The sequence below is a fragment of the Sporobolomyces koalae genome, assembly GCF_050403365.1.
Source record: "Sporobolomyces koalae JCM15063 DNA, S_koalae_JCM15063T_v1_ctg2, whole genome shotgun sequence".
NCBI classification, from domain to species: Eukaryota; Fungi; Basidiomycota; class Microbotryomycetes; order Sporidiobolales; family Sporidiobolaceae; genus Sporobolomyces; species Sporobolomyces koalae.
The window spans coordinates 335,875-350,701 of NW_027481769.1; the positions used below are offsets into that span (position 1 = coordinate 335,875).

The following is a 14,827-nucleotide window of genomic DNA, read 5'->3' on the forward strand; positions in this document are numbered from 1 at the left end:
AGAATGCAAAACCGTTCAAGACTTCTAAGTACGCATAATGCGCGAGCGAAGTCCGTCTGAGACCGGTCTAGCGGGCTACTTGCTTGCTGTCAGTGACATGGCCAACCTGGACTGGAATGTATCAAATTGTATTCGCATTTCATGGCTCTTGCGGTTTGACGACGCCAGTCTGGGACGCGATGAGCCCGTAATGCTCGATCCTACGATGCTTCTCGAACGCAAACGTTTTCGTCTTTCCTTGTTGGCACGCATCCAGGTCAATATCGGCGACGACGAGCTCGTCTCCCTCTGTTTTGTTCTCAGCAACGATATGTCCTTCCGGGTCGACGATGATCGACCCCGAGATGAGCGGATGTAGGCCATCATCAATTCCGCAGCGTCCCGAGGCAATGACGAACGCTGTCGGTGTGCGACCAGTCAGCGCGACACGAGAGGAGGCTGATGAAGCAACGCCGGCTCACTTGCGTTGGTGTATGCATTCGATTGGCACACGAGCTTGTGATGAAAGATGGCATCCTTGTAGGCTTCTTCCTTGGTCATAAAGTCAGGAGAGATTCCCCAAAGTTGGGGCGACCAGGCGGTCGAATTCTACAGAGTGCACAACCAGTCAGTGATGCTTGGTGGCAGGGCGGAGAATGCACGAGGCAGACTCACGTAGCCGATACACACCAATTCAACACCCTGTAATCCGAGGACTCTCCAGCCTTCAGCCCATCTGCGGTCATTGCAGATGAGCATTCCTACAATAGGAGACTCATCTCCGCCAGCGCAAGGCTTGAGCGACGGTGCCCGGAAGGCTGGAAACCCGAGATCTCCAGGCGTAAAGTACCGCTTCTCGAGCTGATTCGTGACGTTCGGGTCGGTCGAGAATGGCTCCGTCGTGCCTGTTGTACCAATTTGGTCAATAGAGACTCGATGTGAGGTAGCGACGAGACGAGACGAACCGGGAATGTGCACTTTTCTGTACTTGCCTACGGTCTTGCCATTCGAGACGTATGATGACGAGTTGTAACGCTTGCCTTGGGGTGTCTCTTCGCCGTAGCCAACGACGACATCGACACTCAGCTCAGTGGCACGGTCGAACAGCGCCTTGACCGATGCGCAGTGACTGATCCCCTCGGATGGCTCGTTTTCGAAGTAACTTGCAAGCTCCTCGTCGTCGAGTAGGTAACGAGGGAAGAAAGTCGTGAACGTCTCTTCGGGAAAGACGACGAGCTTGACTCGCTCGGCCGCTGCCTGTTCGACCAAGGCGTTCAGGCGCGCAAGGACATGTTCGCGCGGCGTCGAGCGGTCAATGCGGCCAACCTGCGCCGCGGCGACTCGAATTAGGCGGGGCATATCGTATGGTCGTATGTATATTCAAAGAGCAGAGAGGGGAGAACAAGTGACATGCAGCTGCCAACCTGCCGAGCGCCGGGGAGCGGGCGGAATCGCGCCCGAAGAGCGAACGCGGCCGAGTCTGACTTCGGCGACAGGAACGGCCTACCATAATGCAGCAACTCCGCCGGCAGTTCGCCTACGGCGGATCGGCAGCTGCTCTCTGGCGCCTGTCACGCCTCATCGTGGCCTGAAAGTCAAGCGACTGAAGCTATCGCGCCCATCACGTCCCAGAGCTCTCAGCCATACCATACGTAAAGAGAAATTCATGTCCGGTCGCAACGGTTCCTGTAGCTTCAGGTCTGAAGTGTTGGGTGAGTCTTCGTGTGAACCTTGACCGCGCTGCTGGTCAGCCGGCGCTCATAGGTTGATCGCAACCCCTGACGCGTGTGATTCTTCTTTTCACCACTCTCGTCCTACACAGTCTTAGGAGCAGGATGTGTAGGTCTTACGACCGCCATCAAGATTCTCAGGCGGGGTCTAAGCGTTGTGATTCTCGCCGAGCACCTTCCGGGGGACTCGCACGACGCTGCGTATGCCTCGGCAGCTGCTGGTGCGCATCACCTATCGTTCGCCGGCAACTCGGATTGGAGACAGCGCCATCTCGATCTGCGTACCTTTGATGAGCTATGGGAGCAGAGTCGCGATGCTGACGAGGGCCACAAGATCGGCGTTCTCCGACTACGGCAAACGGAATAGTGAGTCGCACGTCCCTCGCTCGCTCATCGGCGATCGAACTGATGAGCATCCAACAGCTACAAAGGGGACACTCACCTCCGCTTCTTGGAGCAATTGCCGAATGTAAGTGCAGCGAAATTTTGACGTATCTGGCTGGATCGGGCCTAACCTTGCGCTTCGATCCGCTCAAATCAAGTTCTGCATCAACGATCTCGCTTCTGTACCACGCGGGTGTGTCCTCAATGCAGACATAACTGAGACCAGTAGCTGAAAATGAATAGTGGGTATCGCAGTATCGAGCATTCAGTCTCGTTCGATTCTGTTACGATCGAGCCCGCCCGCTACCTGGTACGCGATTCCCAACCCTTCTGCGAAGCTTAGTACCATCTGAAACGTTGTTATTTTTGCCATAGGCTTACCTCTCGGCGTCTTTTGAGGAGCTTGGAGGAAGACTTCGGCGATCGCCGCGCTTCGACTCGTTATCGCAAGCTGTTGCCGAAGCACCTCAAGCACTCGCTATCGTCAACTGTACCGGGCTTGGAGCCAGAACAGTGAACTTCAGCATCTCGAAACGCCGCGGATATTGTGCTGATTCTGCTCGATTCCAATCTACAGCTTGCAGAGGTGCAGGACCGAAGCGTACATCCTGTTCGAGGTCAAGTAGTGATCCTGGACGCTCCATGGGTGCGAACAGGCTGGACGAGGCAGATTGTAAGCAGACTCTTCGGCGCGACACAGATACGGCAGACTCACGAATCTCGCGTACAGGGCTCTCTTGGCGGTGCAGAAGGAGGCGAGAGAACATACGTCATCCCTCGAGCGTCTGGCGAAGTCGTCGTCGGTGGAACGCGAGAATACGATGATTGGTGGGTTGCTTTCTCGCCAAAGTCTGCCGATACCATCGAACCTGATGCGTTTTCTTACAGGGAGGCGACACCGCGAGCAGCGACGACGACTGACATCTTGCGTCGCGCGCTCGAGATTTGTCCTCTGTTGTCTCGACCTCCGGGTTCGACTGCTCCGGTTGCGCTCGAATCTCTCGTCAAGCAGGTGGTGGTTGGTTTCCGGCCGACGCGGGATGGAGGCATCAGACTCGAAGCCGACGTCGATCTTGTCATTGATGGACAGAGTTACGGAGTTGTGCACAATTACGGACACGGTGGATATGGTTGGCAAAGCTCGTGGGGCTGTGCTGAGGAAGCGGCAAGTATGGTCCTCGAGATGTCGAGGGCGCAGAGTAGTCGGTCCTACAAGCTGTAGTGAAAGGTCCGCCCGGTCGCTCTCGCATTGCGACAATGGCTGGGCTCATATACCAAGAAAATCGCGCAATCGAGCTGCAGCAAGCCTCTTTGCATCCTACTTTCCAGAAAATCAATTGGACCACGACCAAGTGAAAGCTACAAAGCACCTTCCGTTTCGACATAGTCCGGTCGCCATTCATTTACGAACTTGCCCGTCGGTCCTCGCAGTGCGCTTTTTCCTCGCTTCAGGAATTGTCCTCCACCCGTGACGCCAGTGACAGTGTTTGTCGCTCCATCATAGACAATCTCGCCTCGAAGAATCGTCATGAGTGGCCAGTCCTCGATAGGATGTCCTTCGAATGGGGTGTAGTCGCATGCCGAATGGAGCTACAGACTCTCCATTTCAAAGTCAGCGAATTGCTGAGAAAGAGGCGGAGAGAGCTGTAGCATGCTCACATTCTCAACCTTGATGGTGGAAGTTCGCCTGTCTGCAGGAGCTCGCCAGATCACAAAGTCGGCATCCGAACCAGGCTGAATCGTACCCTCTGAATCGCACAGCAGAGGCAATGTGTCAGGCCTTTCCGGCGCAGAGTGTATGATGGAGGAAGACTTACTCTGCGGATACATGCCATACAATTTGGCTGCGTTTGTGCAGTTGAGCTCGACGAATTGCGAGGCAGACATCCGACCTATCAACCAGATCAACGTTGTTCCGCGGCGCCCGGAAAACTAGTCCTGACTTACCTTTGCAGACGCCTTCGCTCCACATTAATGGACCACGGGTCTCAACTCCCGGAAGGCCGTTGGGAATGTATCTGAAATCGCCTCTCTCGTTGTTCGTCGGGTTCTTTGCAAGTCCGAGCTGTTGTTCACGGCGCAAACGTTAGCCTGTCGCAGACTTGATACGAGAAGGCAAGAATTACCTGTTTGCCGCTGGCATCGTAAAAGTTGGTCGGAGCGTGGTCAGAGGATAGCACGGTGACGGTTCCGTTGAGAGTGCTGTCCCAGACACGCTCTCGATCGGCGGGATTCTCTCGCAGAGGAGGGGCGCAGCACGCTTTTGCTCCTGGTGGCGAATTTTTGCGGTTAGTTGTGGATGCTCTGTCGTCGACGGAAAGCGCGAGCCATGCGAGAGACTCGCCTTCGAATCCTGGAGCTCGCATCGCCTCTCCCGTGAGCAACAGGTAGTGTGGGCACGTCTCCGCAAACACGGTCAACCTGCGTCCCTGCGCCTCGCGAATCACCCGGAACGCTTCAGGCGCCGACACGTGCACAAAGAGGACAGGTGTGTCGAGCAGCTCTGCAAGAGCGAGAACCCGATTCGTCGCCTCCGATTCGACGAGCGGCGGACGAGATGTTCCGTGATGCCAGGGCGAGACCATTCCGCGCCGCGCCAAGTCTTCTGTCATCCAGCTGATCATGTCGCTGTTTTCGGCATGAACCACTGGACAAGGTCGCGAAGGTAGGTCAGCGTCATTCTGCACTGCCGCCAGCGAGCCGCTGAAAGCCGACGTACTGACGGTGACTCCAAGTTTTCGCGCAGCATAGAAGCAGTCCAAAATTTGCTTGTCATCGAGTTTGAGGGCGGGATATGTCGAATAGATCTGAAGGAACGCAGTCGGCGTGTCAGAGCTCGAACATGATCTCAAGTTCAGGTCGGAAGCTGACCTTGATACTCGTGATGCCCTGTTGAATCAGCTTCGGTAGCTCGACGTGCATCTGCTCTTCGTTTGGATCGGTGACGATCACATGGAAGGAGTAATCGCAGACTGCATTGTCGGTTGCCAACTCATGATAGGCGTCAATCGCGGCCTGCATTGACGAACCTCGCTGCTGGACAGCAAACGCTATGACTGTTGTGCATCCGCCTGGAAGATCAAATCGGTTTGAATTGATTTGAGCGAGGAGCACATCAAGCGAAACTGGAGAGTCAGAGAACGGACCTCCGACGGCGGAGCGGGTAGCACTCGTCCAATCATCTGCGGATTTTGCGCCGAGCGACTTGGCCGCACTCTGAGCGATGTGTACGTGCGAATCGACAAGTCCGGGCTGCCGAGTTTCTGCAGCATCAGCATGGACATGTAGTCGAAAAGAGGCGACTTCCGCACGTACCGTAATAAAGCCTCCGTTCACGTCAATCACTCGACAGTCTTTTGGTACAGGGATACTAGGCATGAGAAGGGCAATCTTGCCATCCTTGACCGCAATATCGCAGCGGATTTCGTCCGCTGCTGTCACGACGGTGCCATTCTTGAGAACCAGGTCAAACTCGAATGCGCTCGTCATTGTTTCTTTGTATCTGATGTTGAGCTGTTTTGCAGAAGAGAGAGGCTTCAAAGCGAGAGCGGCTCGACTTCCCAAGCCGATAAGGGGATTCGGGCGAGTTGGGCGAAACGACGGGCGTCGGCGAAAGTTCTTTTTTCGGACCCCACTCAAGACAGATCAGACAGTATGTTCAGAATCAGTAAATCTTAAGTTTTTATGGCCTGGCATTTGTCGATTTTTGCGTAATTGAGCGGAGCGGCGCACGCGGCGTCGGATCTCGGAACGTCAGTCCCAGCCTCCACACAGTCCTCAGAGTCCGCCATCCGATCTAGCGACACGGGATCTTGGTTCTCAAGTACCAATACCAGACAGGCATGGATTCGGACAATCCGTGGGGAGCGTCATCAGCATCGCCATCGCCCAACCTCACAGCGACTGCGAACGGGTCGGAAACGACTGAAAGCGCGCCAAGATTGAGCCTAGAAGTTGAGGAGGAGGACGCCAGCTGGGGCACAGGCTCGCCACGCGCCAAACAAGAGGCGGATGATGTGGAGGAAGCAGAAGAGCCAAACTCGCCCGAGGCGGAACCAACTGGTGCCTCCGAGCCCAACAACGATCATGAAGAGGACAACAGTGAGATACCGACAGAGTCACGAACAGAAGTCTCGCAAATAGAAGTGTCCTCCGAAGCCGCGACGACCTCGCCTCCAGACCAGGCTCAACTTGCGCCCCCGATTCCCCTCGTGAACGATGCATCGACTGCAATTGAACCAGTGACAAATGATCCGGAAAAGGAACAGGCGACACAATCACCGGAACCAGCAGATACCTTCACCGTGTCACTTCCTCCAGTGACGGCTACGCCGAGCGAAGCCCCACCTATGGATGATTTCGATGACTTTGATGATGACGACGGCTTCGGCGAGATGGGCGATGCAGCACAAGGCGACGGAAACGACGACGACTTTGGCGACTTTGGCGATTTCAGGGACTCGGCTCCTCTCGACGAGTCTGCTTTTGACGCTGTACCATCGCAAACGACCACAGAAATTCTACCGACCGTACTTGAAACAGTTCAGCCGGCCGCTACTCCATTTTTGCCTCCTCTGCGACTGGCGCTCTCCTCAAGACCAACGCGAAGGACCGTTGCGCCGCAACTACGGGAATTCGTATCGAATGCGTGGGGAGATGCGTCCAGAAAGGTTAGCGAGGAACCCGAGAGACAGACCGAAGGCGTGACACAAGTAATGGTTTCGGAAGAAGCGCAAGTTTTTCGGCCTCGATGACATTTTTATGGGAGCATGCCATGCTGATCCCCCTCATAACATACAGGCGGAATCTTTTCACGAGCCTCTCCTCTCTTCCGCCCCTGCGACCGCTCGACTGGAAACGATCCAAGATCCGTCGCGAGCATCTCATATCTATGGGAATCCCAGTAAACTTGGACGACGTGAGCCCAACAATCGCTTTTCAAAAGTATTCCATACTTGTTGCTCTGACATCCTGAATACGATACAGTCGAATGATACGAGATCAGCCAGCTCACTCGCGATTTCTTCTTCGTCGCGACCGTCTGGTACCCTGTCTCGACCTTCCTCTGCACCACCTGGAGCCTCTCCGCTTCCCTTCTCGTCGCCGAGAGGCGTATCTCGGTCCTCTACACCATTCGCCGATCGAGAACGAACACGCCGGACAAACTCGCCTCCACCTCTTGACAAGAACCTCGTCGATTCTCTGCTCGCGTTCAAGGAGGATGACCTGACCTTGATGAGCCTGGACAAGCTCAGGAGTGTCACGCAGGAGCTTGAACGTATCAGCGTCGAGGCAAGCGAGGTCCTAACTCACGCCCTGCTGATGCGAGAGAAAGAAAGTCAGGACAAGGAGACTTATAATGGCATGATTTCGGTGAGCTCCTCTGGTCCTCCAATTGATGTGACGTCGTATCATAAGATGTTGACACGGCCTTTGCATAGGATCTCGTTACCGCGGCGGCCAAGATGAAAACGACGTCTTTGGCGGCTGGGAATGGCAAGGGGAGGGACCCAAAGCGGCAGGGTAGCATTCGATGGGGCAGGGGAGGGGGCTGATTCGGCGATGACTAGCTGCAAAGCACGAGGCCTGGATCGCGATACCTGCAATCGTTAATCGCCGCGCATATCAATCGTCGCGAGAAGATTTGACTCAAGCCATAGGGCTTTCTTTGGTACAGGGGCTAGAGATTTGGACTACCGTGAAGCGCTCTGTAGGAGAGTCAAGAGGCACAAGTGATAAATCAGGAACTCTCGGACATTGATGAGACACGTCATCTGGCGGGGCCCGGGGTTGACGAAACCCGGCCGGCGCATCTCTCCCTCACTTAGCTAGCACACATACATGTAAGCCCGCGCCTCTTCCTGTATCAAAACGGAACGCCAGCGCGCAAAAGCTGCGACTCGTCTGTTCCGATCGACCGTGCCGATGCGTCATGCGGATCGAAACTGGTGTGAACTCGAGCAGCACACAACTCGCCTTTAACGGAGCTCTTGAGGGCACATGACGAATGTATCGACGAGCACCAGTGCTGACTAAAGGCAACACTTAATCGACAGTATGTCGTGGGACACCAACGCCGTCAAGCGTGCCGAAAGCATCCGACTCTCGTCGTTCACTTCGCAAACGGCGCACACGATCGGTGAATCGATCCGGACCTACATTCGCAAGAATTCTCCTGGTAAACCTGCGATCGTGCAGATCACGGCGGGTTCAACCGAACAGCTCTTGTACTTCTCGACCTCGGACGAAGGGACCTTGCTCGACAACAAGGTTTGGGCCGAGAGGAAACGCCAGAGCGTGATCAGGTGGGGCAAGAGCACCGCATCGCTCAACATCAAATGGTCAGTGTGAAAGAAACCTCCCGCGTCATCAGACGAAGCAGCAATTGATCAGATTATCGGTTGCGCTCATACAGGCCTGATGCCAAGATCCCTTCGCACTATGCGGCACCTGAACAGCAGTATGCCTGCCACGGTGGAGGATTCCCTCTTCGCGTCAAAGGCGTCGAAACCATTGTCGCGGTTGTCGTGGTCTCGTGAGCTCTGCAGCTCACTCTGTTCAGTCAGATCAAATCTGACACCTTCTCTCTACGTTGTACAGTGGCTTGACTCAGGAAGAAGACCATCAAGCGATCGCTGATGTTCTCGAGAAGTTCGTTCAGGATGGCGAGCCCAAGGCGAACTTGTAGAGCCGTAAAAATATCAAAATCACTGGTTGTCAACTGTACTGGCAGATTGGAGAAATTTCAAGGAGTCCTGTCAAAAGAGTCTGTGTCATCGCGAATCTTCAGGCCGCAAAGTCTTGCAGAGGAGAACAAAAAGTAGTGAGCCCCTGGCTCGAAATGGCAAAAGAAGAAGTTGAGTCGTACGGGAATCGAACCCGTCCCGCGAGCTTGGAAGGCTCGCATGATAACCACTTCACCAACGACCCGATGACGTGACAGCTCATTCAATGGTATATATTGCAGATATTGGTCGGATTGAAACGTTCAATAGAATCCTGGCGATGCATACCGAGCGATCTCGACATAGCATTGAATGCATCGAAGGCGTGAGCCGTGTTCTTCTCGAAGATCTGACTGGTTCATCTTGCAGCCGGCAACCGTCGAGCAAGAGTTTGACTTGCTCCACATAGATGACGGAACGTGCGCGCCTCGCGACCAGCCTGAATCTCTCGACTTTCGACCCGAACCCGCCATCCACGAGGGGCGCGAAAGCCTGACGCCCGGCGATAGCCACTACTGATCAATGTTGGCAGCATTGATTATTACCTCGACGGATGGTCGAGAATGTTGCATTTCGTGTGCTGGTTCGGGTTCCCGTTGAAGAGGCGTTCACTCCGCCTGCCATCATCGTTGTCGGTATCCTAGATGACGGCTTCAGCGGTCATTTCCAAGTCTCGTGCCCCCTTTGGGGTTCGCACTTCTGGCAAAACAGTACTTTGGACCCCGTTTTCTCATATCAGCCATATCTCCGCAGGGCGCACCCGCCAAATTAGTTGGAATCGGTCTCAAAGTGCTCAGTAGTCTCGACGGGATGTTCTTAGGCATTTCCAATACACCCAGAACGCTTGAGAGACGACGTGAGGAGACTTCGACGCGGTTCAGGGGTGGATGACGTCAATTTCCCGGAGCACTTGCCTACCTACTACTACTACTGTAGTAGTGCTTAGACTCAAGTGGGGTTGATCATTTCCCGTCTCGACATCGCCAGTCGCCTGGAATGTACCGCCAGCAACATCACATGCCTCGTGGGGAGGTCTGCTCGACATGTGCAAGACACTTCGAGACTCACCGAGGGTGGGCAATCCACATCACGAAGAATATGAAGTGTAACCCGTCCGGTACGTCATCCCGCCATCTTGGACGAATCGGAACAAGCCTGAGCTGATTTGTGGTGGAAAGGGCTCCCAGTAATAGCTCGAAGACGTCTCGAGCGCGAGAACGCCGAAGCCCTCGAGCGCGCAGATTCGCGGCATCAGAGCGGCATAAACTCACAGGCCTCGAACAGTTCCGATCTTCAAGGCAAAGAAAACGCTGCTCCTGCGTCGCAGAAACGACGGGCGGAGACTTCGAAGAAGAGCGGAGATCCTCCTTCGAAGAAGTCTAGGACAGCTTCAACATCACAGGCTCTGACTCAAAGAGCGGTCTCCCAGTCCCCCGATAGAGCAGACCGGCAATCGCTGTCATCAGTGCGAGAAGATATTTTCGCCACACCGAGTGCGAGTCAACCAGCACCGAACGCGGAGACGTTTAGACTACGACTTGAGAGTGAGGATCTTAGGCAGGTGAGTCACCATACTATTCAAGACATTCGTTGCAACTGACCCATCTAACAGCGTGTTGCGCACGCTGAATCCATCACCGCAAGTCTCCGTGAGGAAGTTGGCGAAGCAAGGAAGCGGCTCTCTTCGGCCCAGTCCTCCGGTAGCGCTGGACAACCTGCGACGTTGTCACAGTCATAGTTATCGGTACCTCCTCTACGGCAGCCTTGTGAAACGGTTCGCGAAGATGTTGTACGAAAACGCTCGCAGATCAAGTATTTTACTTATTTCGACTGCGCCTCTGTACCGGCTCGCTTGTTCAAGCCCATCTTCAAGGGTCTGGAAGGAGAAGGGCCGCAGGCCGAGTTGTACCACAAGATTATTGGCATTTTCGGTTCGCGTGAGGCGCTACAAGTTGAAAAGGATGCTCACTTGGAAGTACGTGCTCAGTTTCCTCAATTGTTCTCCCATGCGTCTCGTCTTACGCCTTCGATATCGGTCTAGTTCACATTTTATCGCAATCGAGCCTGTACGGAGGCACAATATCGCATCAAGGCCTGTTTGCTCAACATTCTTCGAATCCATCCCGGCGATCTCAAGCTACGGGAGAAGTCATCAGAGATGCGTCGTTTCATGAAGGACAACAACGGTATGTATTGGGCATTTGACGATCCGGAGCAAGAATCGGGTTTTCTCGAGTCAGAATTCGTTCTCGAGGTAAGTTAGACAATTTTGAATGCTCGCTTTGACGCCGCTGACAGTAGCCGGGCAGACTTTGAGTGCACTTTTGCACGGCCCTCAAAGCGTGCGCCGCGCCAACGCCAAGGAGCGGAGCTTCCGCCAAAGTCAAACACACTATCGCCAGTGGAAGCCGCAAAAAATCACGGCAAACTTTGTCGCGTTCGGATGCGCTCTCGTGAGTTGCGTTCTCGATCAGACTTCTCGACTGCTCACGCTGACCTCTATGTGGATGGCAGCTGTACCATGCGATCCAAGGATATCGTAGGTTCGAACTGAGGGAAACGAACGAAACGGGATCGACTCGGTCTACGTACAAAATCTTCGAGCGAGTTCGCGCGTACATCGAACGGTTTCCGAGATTAGGCGGACGGCTGCTTCGGAATCTCACCGAGGCGCTCATTCCCGACGCTGACGAGGACGAGGACGAGGACGAGGAAGAGCGACTCTCAGGTTTCGAAGCGGTATTGGAAAGATGGGAGTTCCAAGCGAAGGAGGCGGAGAAGCAGCTCGCAGACGAGGAAGACGAGCGAGAGGAAGAGGGAGGGGAGACCGAGGCTGGCGAGGACAAGAAAGATCCGAGGATTTCCAGGGACTTGGACCCGAACTCGTTCTCGTCAGAATTAGATTTGGACTGATGGTCGCGGGTGATCTCTTCTTCCTTCACTCTCTTCTTCATTCTTGTATATAGTCTGCTGTTATTTGAAAGGTCGTAAACACGACCAACGAGCCGGGCGCGTGAGGGCTATTTCCCGATCCTGGATGAACCGCGCGTACCCGAATTGGAGTGATACGGGAACAGGCAGTCACAAGACTGATAACATGATATGACTGGCGCAAATTGTATGTGACCCGTCGCGGTTGTACCAAAGCCGTTCAGTTGTAAAAACCGACATCAACGTAATACCCTGCGGCCGCTTTAGGGACTCAAACGTTTCCCGCGGTTGAGTGATCGTTGACTTTGAAGATTTGTTCGAAATTCAGCAATTAGCCCTGGTTACGGATACACAGCCTCGGGCGCCAAAAAAGCAAACGCCATTTCCCCCAAAAGCCAATCAAAAAAGCAAAAAGAGAAGATGAGTCGTACGGGAATCGAACCCGTCCCGCGAGCTTGGAAGGCTCGCATGATAACCACTTCACCAACGACCCGATGCACAAATCGCTTCATTTAGACAATCTATACTGATTTTTGTAGGTATCGTCGTGCTTGGAACGCCTTCCCTCCTCCACCGGGCTCATTCAAAGCTACATGGCGTCTCATGACAAGTGAAAAGCCGCCATCGTCGCCTCATCAACGGTTCTATCAACGGAACCGTGAAAGGGGAGGTGCTCGGGTAATTCAACTCAAACTCATCAAGCGCTTTCGGCTTAGCGATACAGGCTCGGTCTCGTTCCTCTCGAGAGACGTGCCACGAAATATGCGGTACCATGATCGAAGGTGCATAGTGAATTACAACAAGACAGATACTGCAAGTCTGGCACCCTAACCCCTCTCGACGATATCCCAACCACTGTCAAGCGAGTCACATGAGCATTTGATCGACACTTGTGATCTACAAGCAGGGAGATGATACTTACTGGTACGTTTGATGCAAGACGTCGACCGCAAAACTCGAGTACGTGCTCTGAGGAGTTCCAACGATCGCTCGACCCCATGCCGCGACCTGAGCGTCTAGTTGAGGGTACAGGAACTGCGCGAGGGGAGTCTTGTCTTCTTGGTTGCGCAACCTGTTCATACGGTCGAGACTGTCGAGAGTTGAGAAATCCGACAAGGTGAACGTGCATGGGAACGCGTCGAAGAAGAGTGCGAGGTTTGGATCTTGACGAGGCAGTTTCGAATCGGTCGCAATGTACAGAGGCGCGTTGAACGGGAGCAGGTGAGAGGCAGTATGTAAAGGTTTGCGACAGGCGAGAGATCGAGTGATCGGAGAGTCTGCTAGGGTCCGGATTGTCGGGAGGGGAGGTAAAGGCGCATGGTGATACGCTCCCTCGCGTTGAGGTCGAGAGTTGGCTCGTTTCGATAGCGTTGGCCCCTGATCTCTCTTCTGCCTGACTATCTCGTGGCTTGGCTCGCTGCTGCTGCGAGACCTCATCTCGTCGCAGAGGTCTCGATCGAGCTGCATCTTGTCGAGACACAGTTTGTCCCACACTCCCTTCATGTTTTCCCTCGCGTTCTTTTGAAACACTCCGTCACCGACTCTCAGGTGTAACCCGTAGTACTTTCCTGCTCCTCCTAACTGGTCCCGAATCTCCTCCGTCACGAGGTCGACGGGTTCGTTGCGGAACACCATTGCCCTTCGAAACTTGGATCTCGCATCGAAAGCTCGGTCGGTCGTCGTCCGGAGCTTGTTTGTCCCAAACATGGTACCGACATGCACGAGCTTGTAATCTCGCGTGTCTCGTTCAAACTCGTCAATGTCGATCCGATTCTTCCACTTGTCGAGCGGTTCGAGGTCGTCACGAGAATCGTAGAACCGGTACTGATACATCGTATCGTCCTTGAGAGAGTACGTGTCTCCTCGATCATGTTTGCCGCGTTTGACGAGATCGAGTTCTCGTTCGATCCAGTCTGTCGAGAGGTTTTCCGTTCTACGTTTGATCGGTACGAGGTTCTGGACCTGATCAATATCGACGAGGAAATCCCAATCGACCAAAGTCCAATCCCAGAACCCTTGACACTCGCGGGGGATGGGATCTTCGGTTGCATCCGTTTCGCCAAACGGGGTACACCGCTGTTCGAGACCAGCTTTCGTCGCCATTTCGAGCCTCCGCTGAAGTTTGTCAAACGAGATGTACGGGATCGCGTGGCCCAACCAGACTGGGGGTAGGAGGAGTGTGCGGTCGAGCAGGTACGCGAGCGTGAGGGCGTTCTCGAGCGAGATGCGCTGGTTGTGGTAACCGGAATGAGGCGAGTATGCGAGGTACCTCTCGTTCGTGCGAACCGAACTCGGAACCGACGGCGAAGGTCTGACTGGCACATCGATTGGGGAATCGTCGGAGGGTGAAAGTGGCACAGCGATAGGCAATAGCTCGACTTTAGGACGAGGTATGGGTGGTGGACGCAGTGGAGCAGGTTCTGGTATCGGTCGAGGCAGGTCGGGTACAGCAGGAGGTGGGTGAAGCAGCGATTCTTCGAGCTGGCGTAACTGGGTGGCTTGGTTCGAGCGTTCGGGTCCAGCCCGCGATTTCGACCACACGACGACAAAACATACACATCCGAACAAGGCGATCCACCGTACTCTGTGCCCTCGCAACCTCGAGGCGATCCAACCTGATTTGGCGTGTCCTCCCAAGGGCAACCCGGCGTGCATCCTCCTCGATCCCGTAGATGGCGGAAAGTAGACCGAAGACGGAGACGGTGGTTTGCGATCGAGTGCAGCAGTACTAGGCGCTGGGGACGAGCCGAATTGTCGTATCCGAGGCGAGGACGGTGCGCGAAACGAGGTCGAAGTCGACGCCGAGGGCTGGTCCCGGTAGGGATCGTCGGAAATGTGCAACACGGGTCGCGTCGGTGACCGCATTCAGCTTGGAGAGGGCTGCGAGCCGGTCAAGCGGTCGAGTTGAATGACGAGCAATGCAAGGAGGCGGTCCCTCGTTCCGACGAGGATTGCGCAATCGCCCTCCAAGCTACTTGCTCCAATGCAAGTGCCTTATCGCGCGTGTCGATCTCGTTATCGAGGACTGCCGTGACGAGGGATGCGAGAAAGCGAGACTCGCGAATCTTTTGATCTCTT

At 54.6% G+C, this 14,827-nt stretch overlaps 7 protein-coding genes across 7 annotated transcripts; 4 read left to right on the plus strand and 3 right to left on the minus strand.

Moving 5' to 3' along the window:
* Positions 1 to 139: 139 nt before the first annotated feature.
* JCM15063_005606 (uncharacterized protein) lies at positions 140 to 1,338 on the minus strand (the record flags this gene model as incomplete). Its single annotated transcript, XM_076675827.1, has 4 exons — positions 140 to 399; positions 462 to 588; positions 655 to 884; positions 945 to 1,338. The coding sequence occupies 4 exons, from the start codon at positions 1,336 to 1,338 to the stop codon at positions 140 to 142; spliced, it is 1,011 nt and encodes a 336-aa protein (XP_076536966.1).
* Positions 1,339 to 1,645: 307 nt separating this feature from the next.
* Positions 1,646 to 3,315, plus strand: JCM15063_005607 (FAD-dependent oxidoreductase; the record flags this gene model as incomplete). Its single annotated transcript, XM_076675828.1, has 9 exons — positions 1,646 to 1,691; positions 1,802 to 2,075; positions 2,133 to 2,178; positions 2,252 to 2,286; positions 2,349 to 2,403; positions 2,469 to 2,606; positions 2,671 to 2,766; positions 2,824 to 2,921; positions 2,982 to 3,315. The coding sequence occupies 9 exons, from the start codon at positions 1,646 to 1,648 to the stop codon at positions 3,313 to 3,315; spliced, it is 1,122 nt and encodes a 373-aa protein (XP_076536967.1).
* Positions 3,316 to 3,452: 137 nt separating this feature from the next.
* JCM15063_005608 (uncharacterized protein) lies at positions 3,453 to 5,582 on the minus strand (the record flags this gene model as incomplete). Its single annotated transcript, XM_076675829.1, has 10 exons — positions 3,453 to 3,683; positions 3,753 to 3,841; positions 3,911 to 3,985; positions 4,041 to 4,158; positions 4,220 to 4,362; positions 4,438 to 4,740; positions 4,813 to 4,900; positions 4,965 to 5,164; positions 5,240 to 5,345; positions 5,409 to 5,582. The coding sequence occupies 10 exons, from the start codon at positions 5,580 to 5,582 to the stop codon at positions 3,453 to 3,455; spliced, it is 1,527 nt and encodes a 508-aa protein (XP_076536968.1).
* Positions 5,583 to 5,935: 353 nt separating this feature from the next.
* On the plus strand, positions 5,936 to 7,648 carry JCM15063_005609 (uncharacterized protein; the record flags this gene model as incomplete). Its single annotated transcript, XM_076675830.1, has 4 exons — positions 5,936 to 6,825; positions 6,894 to 7,011; positions 7,080 to 7,466; positions 7,535 to 7,648. 4 exons carry the CDS (start codon positions 5,936 to 5,938, stop codon positions 7,646 to 7,648), a joined length of 1,509 nt encoding a protein of 502 aa, XP_076536969.1.
* Positions 7,649 to 8,150: 502 nt separating this feature from the next.
* JCM15063_005610 (uncharacterized protein) lies at positions 8,151 to 8,781 on the plus strand (the record flags this gene model as incomplete). Its single annotated transcript, XM_076675831.1, has 3 exons — positions 8,151 to 8,434; positions 8,509 to 8,628; positions 8,694 to 8,781. The coding sequence occupies 3 exons, from the start codon at positions 8,151 to 8,153 to the stop codon at positions 8,779 to 8,781; spliced, it is 492 nt and encodes a 163-aa protein (XP_076536970.1).
* A 2,195-nt stretch (positions 8,782 to 10,976) lies between these two features.
* Positions 10,977 to 11,731, plus strand: JCM15063_005611 (uncharacterized protein; the record flags this gene model as incomplete). The annotated part of the gene is made up of 3 exons (XM_076675832.1): positions 10,977 to 11,072; positions 11,128 to 11,271; positions 11,333 to 11,731. 3 exons carry the CDS (start codon positions 10,977 to 10,979, stop codon positions 11,729 to 11,731), a joined length of 639 nt encoding a protein of 212 aa, XP_076536971.1.
* Positions 11,732 to 12,576: 845 nt separating this feature from the next.
* On the minus strand, positions 12,577 to 14,614 carry JCM15063_005612 (uncharacterized protein; the record flags this gene model as incomplete). The annotated part of the gene is made up of 2 exons (XM_076675833.1): positions 12,577 to 12,604; positions 12,672 to 14,614. 2 exons carry the CDS (start codon positions 14,612 to 14,614, stop codon positions 12,577 to 12,579), a joined length of 1,971 nt encoding a protein of 656 aa, XP_076536972.1.
* Between the last annotated feature and the right edge of the window lie 213 nt (positions 14,615 to 14,827).